An 8,010-nucleotide genomic window follows, 5' to 3' on the forward strand; every position below is an offset into this window, starting at 1 on the left:
AAAAACAAGTGGATCTGATCATCTCCTTTGCTGCTGTATCAGACTCTGCTCTATACTACTGTGCTCTGGCGCCCACAGTGACAGGAAATCCAGCTGCACTGTACAAAAACCCTGACACAGTTTTATTATAAACTTGAATAGGCAGTTTTTTCTCTTATTGATTTAAGTGAAGTTTCAAAATCTAAGAATCATGCCTTTTATGGAGTCTCATGTTCATAAACAGTTTATATTGTTGTATACCCTCCCAGGACCGCCATTAAAGCTGCATATTTTAGGAATCGTAGGAGGCATCATACTTGTTCGTTAATAAACTTGGTGGCTTACACTGGTCAGTTTTTCTGCAAGTTCTGGCGTTTTGATAGGCGCGAGGGATCCTTAAGCAGGGCACTGGGGGTTCCCGGCTCAGCACTGCTGAGAGGGTGTCCCCCTTTATCCGCCTTTTCTGAGAGTGTAATAGGTGAGAATACATTCCATGGGTAAGAGGATCTTAGCGGGAGTGCTGCTGGAATCGGTGCTGGCCATGGATCATGTGACTTCTCAACTCAGGATGCGACAACATGAACAAAGTTCAGAGGCCGCTGGATGGTCACACAGGTGCATTTCATGTACGCTTGCAACTAGGATGGACATGAATTAAAAGGGATCAAACAGACTGTTAGCAAATTAGTTCGTATTTGAGTCGTACCCTAATAATGTAAATAAGCGCAACCACCGGGGTGGAAACCCATAAGTGAGATCCACTTCGAGGGCTATAGGCGAATGATAACCCCAGGGTAAACTTCTTGAACACAATGACTGACAGTAAATGACTTTGTGATCAGGCGACAGCATCAATTAAACTTCTATTGCTGTGAACCAAACGTACATCGGAACCAGTGTCTGGGAACTTTTTTGCAAAATGGTGCCCATGGGCTAAGCTATTTCACAAATCATGGCGCTTGCTCACGTAGGCGGGAGTGAGGAAATTTAAGTATGGCGGCAGGCCGTGGTCTCAGAATTTGTGAATGGCGCGATCGGGTTTCAACGCGGTGGGTAGCACCGTTGTCATTGACTTTTAAATTAAAAGAAAATAGCTTTTTGACAGGGAGGGCAAATCCGCGATGATGAGGCCATTCGTGCCAGGCCGAGTTAATAAACTTTCACCGGGAGCGGCGCAGGGTAGTTGCTGTTTGTTACTAGTCGAGTAATGTGGATTTAACCTCTGCAATCGAGTAGTGGTGCAAATTGATAAGTATGGCCGTGTTACCAGGCTATTTTAAAAAACGATCACACCAAAACTAGTTCGTATTCAGCTACTTCAGATAATCAAATATTTTACGGTGCAATAAAAGCTCACTTTGTCAGATAAAAGTCGTACCGCGCGAGCTTCCTTTATCGCATCCTGTAATGCAGCTTAGGGTATCGTAGGGGCCGCCCGAAAAATGCTTTCCTCTGACCTGACAGGAGGGAATCGACGAGAAATAATAAGTCCCTGACAAGTAGGTGATTTAGGCAGATTGCCAGTGATGTGTGAACTGGAAGTGCATAAAAAAAAAAGTTCCGAATAAGGGGAGGTGTCCTAAAAGTTGAAGCGAGACTGAAATTGGCATCCAACTGTTTTACAAGCCATTGATTGACTAATCCTGGACTTCTTGGCGGTTTCAGGCTACTCCTCATAAAGAGTACATCGCCACTTAAAAAAATCCCATTAGGTTATTCCCTGAACTAACTCCATAATGGAAGTTGGGCGCGATTTCGAGGGCCCCAATAAGCCTCCCATATCTGTTATTATAAGTAATTTAGAGACATCATAAAATATACAACTGAATTGTTTAATATTTGTATTTGTTAGATTGTATTTTAAAAAAATGATATTTTAACAGTCACATGTACATGTGTTTGCTGTCAGTAACATGGTGACTGTCATCTGATGCTGTGGGTGGAGCTTCATGAACCTTTAAGATGTTAAAACAGACCTCAGATATTTTCTTTCAGCTAAAGCTTTTATCATGTTCACTGTTATATTCATGTGTCTGTGGCTTTCACTAGGTGAGTTATACACTGACTTTTTATCACTGAGAAATATTAATAGTGATTTATTAGTGTGATGTGTCAGATTTATATATTTTCATGATTATGTTAAAATTTTATTCTCTTCTCTATGACAGGTGACTCCATGGCAGATTCAATAAAGCCACTTTTCACTCATAAAGCTGTAGATGAAGGTGATGATGTTACTCTGTCCTGCAACTACAAAACAACCAGTGCTACATACACTACTACACTGGTACAGACAATATCCAAAATCAAACCTGAGTTCCTTCTTTATATTACACAAAGTGGATTTTAAATCAGACAAACCCCAAATGTTACATTAATGGAGATCAAGTGGATCTGATCATCTCCTCTGCTGCTGTATCAGACTCTGCTCTATACTACTGTGCTCTGGCGCCACAGTGACAGGAAATCCAGCTGCACTGTACAAAAACTCACAGTTTCACCCTAACAGGTGTCTAAAAATCTCCGTTGCTGGAACTCCCTGACCGAGCTTTTCTCCCTTCAGTTTTAGTCCAGCTCCAGGGTACAGCTCTGTAGGTTACTTGTTTGCCATGGGCTATTGCGATAATATGACTATGACGCACCTGTCAGTTCCAGTGTTTCAGATAAATTCAAAAATAAAAGTGCATAAACCTCCAATCGATTAGTGCTTCAACATAGTTGACTGATTCAGTAAACTGTGACCACTGGAACCGGCCTACATACGTTCTTTACAGCAGGTGAAGTTTCGCAGATTCTCTAAATAGCTGAGGATTCAATGTGGTGCCTTTCGTGAAAACAAACATTGCGACTATTAGATGTTGTGCTTTTCATCAAAGACATTAGTTGTGTATTCAGGAATTAATATGAAATTGCAATGAAATCAGCGGAAAGCGGAGTTTGAATGATGAGTCTCTGTCAAAACTTAAAACACTTAAATGGCAGGCGTCAGGTGGTCTGACAGATCCCTGGCTTAGTGCTGAACCTTATTAGAGTCCAGGAGGTTAGGCCACAGAGACTTAACAGATCGGGGCAGGTTCTCCAGAACTCGATCAAGTGGGTAAAAAAAGCGGTTCAGCTTCAGAGGTAATATGAGCGAGGGGAGAGAGTGTAACCGGAATTCGGCTTGAATACAGGATTCACTGTTCAGTGCACCGGTACCGGAGGGCCTACCTAGGCCGAAGCATTGTTCCCATCATGAAGAATACTATTCAGCAGACTGAGGGATGTTTCCTAAGAAATAACCCTTTTTAGGCAAGCAGTTACTCTTATTGTTTAAAGTTGGAAGATAGGGCTGCTCTTTATCACCGGGCGCTGTTTTAGACAGCTGTAAGGACCTACAGGGGGCTACGTGGCTCAGAGTCGGCCACCAATATGTTGAAATACCCTATCGACGCATTGAGAGGCAAACCCTAACTGTGTAACTGAGACATTGATATCCTCCCAAAAGCCGCCGTAACCGCGGTCACAGTCGATATTCCAGTGTCTAAGCACAACATTTTCTGAAAACCTTGATGTTCTACTCCAGCTTTGTTTCAGGTCTGTAGTTATCAATTACGTGTGCCACCTCAAGATTCCGTCTTGGTAGACTTCTAGAATCAGAACACATGTAATCCCCGACCTACATTTTATCACCAGTTTATCGTAGTCCGTTAAAGACTCTTTTCAAACGCAAGATCCCGGCGCCTGTTAACTATTTGTGATGCGCCTTCCTAGCATGAAAAAAAGGTTTAACGTTGAAGAAACAGGATTATGAAACGCACATGTAAGAAGTATTGACAGTCTTAGTTGAAAAAAGGATCATTTCAGGTACAATATTTCCATTCAGTAGCAACAATTAAGCCCAAATCCCCTAGTGAAGAGTCCTAACACTGAAACACCATTTGCATGAGGCACCGTTATTGGTGGGATTGCAGCTCCAAAAATGGGATTGGGTAAGAGCAGGTACAATTTTAACTGCTGGTTTCTAGCAACAGATAAATGGTAACACCCGTTTGGTCCTTAAGTTTAACATCCAGGTGGTAGGAACTAAACTGTCATAAGAATAAATACACTCATTCCAAGGTATACTCCGCATAAGACTGACATACTGCCCTATTAGAGCTGAGCATCAAGAGGTTTAACAGGAGGTAGGACACCACTGATGCGCCCAAAATAGAAGTAAATAAAATCAAGTATAATGAATGTCAAGCCATAATTTCTTTATTCTTGATAAACTCTTTCTCCGTATCATGAGGACCATCCATGTTTGATTTGTATTGATGTTACACTGATGCCCTTCCTAACGAATCCTATTTAAACCTTATTCATTTCAAATTTTAACATTAGTTGATACAATATCTGTTATAGAAGATCCTAATTTAACATACTAAAATATACAACTGAATTGTTTAATATTTGTATTTAGATTGTATTTAAGGCTAAAATGATTGTATTTTAACAGTCACTGCCTACACTTTGTGTTTATGTCAGTCATGACTGTTGTCTGATGCTGGGTGGAGCTTCATGAACCTTTAAGATGTTAATATCAGACAGATTATTTTCTTTCAGCTAAAGCTTTTATCATGTTCACTGTTATATTCATGTGTCTGTGGCTTTCACTAGGTGAGTTATACACTGACTTTTTATCACTGAGAAATATTAATAGTGATTTATTAGTGTGAGCGTGTGTCAGATTTATATATTTTTCACCTTGATTATGATCTTAAAACTTTTATTCTCTTCTCTATGACAGGTGACTCCATGGCAGATTCAATAAAGCCACTTTTCACTCATAAAGCTGTAGATGAAGGTGATGATGTTACTCTGTCCTGCAACTACAAAACAACCAGTGCTTCAGCATACAACAGCTACTTACACTGGTACAGACAATATCCAAAATCAACACCTGAGTTCCTTCTTTATATTACACAAAGTGGAGTTTTAAATCAGAACAAACCCCCAAAAATGTCTGCTACAGTTAATGGAGATCAAGTGGATTTGATCATCTCCTCTGCTGCTGTATCAGACTCTGTTCTATACTACTGTTCTGCCCACAGTGACAGGAAATCCAGCTGCACTGTACAAAACTCACAGTTTTCTACTCTTTAAATTAGTTACACCCAGAATTGGATACCAACTCCCTCCTCTGTGGAGATTTTTACCTCTAGGAGCTGCTTTAGGCCGATGGTTTGTTCATAACATCGGCCCACCTTAAACTGCCCTGCACAAAGCAAACACACCGTTGAGCAGTTACCACTTATTGTATCGGTGGGAAAACGTGATATTGCGTAAACTAAAGATAGCTACTTTGCACTTAAACAGCGCTCCTAAGTCAACGTCAGTCTGTTCCTTTGTACTCAATGATCAGTGGAGTCTTGAAACATTACTGGCTATGATTCAAACAACCCTCTCGGATTGCGCTTGTCAATAATCAGTTTGGGTACATCCACGTCCATTATGCCTGCTTTTCCATCCTCGTACGCCGTTTGCGACCGTACCATTAAGGCAAACACCTCCTCAATTACCAATTTATCACAGTAAGAAAGACGGACCATTTATTGTCCCGTTTCCCAGTAACCTAAACAACGCTGCTTTGCCTCTGACAATGTTCATTGTTTCTCAAAAATCCTGAGCCGCAGCTGGTTTGTAAAATTCTATCTCAACCTAAACTAAATTGAACTGAATTTATTGTTTAAAGCGAACATAGCGAACCCCCTTGACTAATTGGACGAGTTAGTGGAACCTCGATGTCTCAACCGCAAACAAACAACAATCATGCCGCACTTTTTTCTCCAGCCGCACATTTTCCCGATCACACTAGCTGCAGAATTCATCTACATTAAATGATTCACAATGTTTGTTGAGACACGTAATCGCCGCCGCCTTCAAATGACATAATGCCCCTCCCACATCTCCGGTTTTCATTCATACTGTCAATAGGGTCTCTGATGTTGATTTGGCGTCAACTTGAGACCTTTTACGAAAATAAACAATAACATTTGACCCAGCGATTACCATCTATGGTAATGGTGCATGTTATCAAGGACGGTCCTACAGTAATTCCTGGTGCTAGAAAATTTGTAAATACTTCCCAGTCCGTCAGGCAGGGTTACCAAATTTGTCAAGGCATTGACCTCTGATTAGAAGAGTACAACTGGTTTTATGCATTTTAGGTTATAGGGCATTTAGGGCATCACCTGGGTAAATCCAATGCACAGCAGGCTTTGGCGTATGGCTCCCCAGGCTGATAAAAGGTAAGAGTTTCTAATCTCATGGTTATGGAAAGCAAGACTATCTACATCAGCACTGACAAAAATCAATCCTCATGCAGAATTACAAGGTCTGTACTCATGAATTTCTGTTTTCATAATTGAGATTTGTGTATAATGTACACAGACATTAACTTTTCATACATTGATCTTATCTTTGATATGTAAATGTTTTGATTTTCATAATCTTGTCTAGACTGTGTCTGCAGTGTAAACTGTATGATGTAAAGAGCATGGTTAAAACAGTAACTTTTGAAGATTTAAAACCTTGTTAGCTGACAGAGTGCAGACTACAAGAATTAATCAGAATCACATTATAACATGACTTTAAAGTGTTTTTTTCTCCTTGTGACACAAGATGGCGTCACTTATCTTATTGTGGAAAAGTACTAGAGCTCCACACAACCCTGCTCACATTCTCTGATGATGAATCCTCATTTTCACAATAAAACCTCTGTGATATAAACTACAGCTGTTCTTCTATCATACACACTGCACTAATATTATCCTCACTCCTGCCCTGATTACTCTTAGTAGCTCAACTCCTTTATAGAGACACCATTCTGATAAAACTACAAACTGTCCACTTCACACTAAACTGTCAAAGAATAAATACTCATTAATACTCATAACTCATACTTTTATTAGAGCTGAGCATCAAGAGGTTTAACAGGCATTAAGAAGTAAATAAAAAATATAAATCTCTATTAATTTCTTTATTCTTGATAAACTTTCTTTTTCTTTACAGAGGACCATCCATGTTTGATATTGATGTTGTTACACTGGATGTTCCCAATATTTAAACCTTATTCATTTCAAATTTTAACATTAGTTGATACAGTATATCTGTTATTAGCTAAGATCCTAATTTAGAGACATCACTAAAATATACAACTGAATTGTTTAATATTTGTATTTGTTAGATTGTATTTTAATAAAAATGATTGTATAACAGTCACAAACACTTTGTGTTTGCTGTCAGTAACACTGGTGACTGTCATCTGATGCTGTGGGGTGGAGCTTCATGAACCTTTAAGATGTTAATATATTCAGACCTCAGATTATTTTCTTTCAGCTAAAGCTTTTATCATGTTCACTGTTATATTCATGTCTGTGGCTTTCACTAGGTGAGTTATACACTGACTTTATCAGAAATATTAATAGTGATTTATTAGTGAATGTGTCAGATTTATATTTTCATTGATTATGATCTTAAAACTTTATTTTCTCTATGACAGGTGACTCCATGGCAGATTCAATAGCCACTTTTCACTCATAAAGCTGTAGATGAAGGTGATGATGTTACTCTGTCCTGCATACAAACAACCAGTGCTTCAGCATACAACAGCTACTACACTGGTACAGACAACATCCAAAATCTAAACCTGAGTTCCTTCTTTATATTACACAAAGTGGAGTTTTAAATCAGAACAAAAAAAATGTCTAAGTTAAAACAAGTGGATCTGATCATCTCCTCTGCTGCTGTATCAGACTCTGCTCATACTACTGTTCTGCCCACAGTGACAGGAAATCCAGCTGCACTGTACAAAACTTGTCAAAGGATAAAGGGAGACAGTTAGACATACACACTTCGTGGCGTGCAGCAGTGAATCTAAGATGCTAAAATAAATAATAAGGGGCTCATTTTTGTTCCAACGAAGCAGCATAAGGCCCAAGTCTGAGGCAACCTCCAGTCATTCCAAACTACTGTTTTTCATTTTGTAAAAAGCACAATTCAGGTCCA

The 8,010-nt window shown here is 39.5% G+C and overlaps 1 gene segment (V, D, J or C); it reads left to right on the top strand.

The window, feature by feature from the left end:
- Positions 1-4,806: 4,806 nt before the first annotated feature.
- The window catches only part of LOC124386981, a gene marked incomplete at its 5' end in the record, with an annotated part of 11,785 nt that continues 8,581 nt past the window's right edge, over positions 4,807-8,010 (top strand). The window contains 1 exon segment of the V gene segment in view: positions 4,807-5,053. Within this exon segment, the coding sequence occupies positions 4,807-5,053 (247 nt within the window).

This window comes from Silurus meridionalis, chromosome 6 (genome assembly GCF_014805685.1).
Source record: "Silurus meridionalis isolate SWU-2019-XX chromosome 6, ASM1480568v1, whole genome shotgun sequence".
In the NCBI taxonomy this organism is placed as follows: Eukaryota; Metazoa; Chordata; class Actinopteri; order Siluriformes; family Siluridae; genus Silurus; species Silurus meridionalis.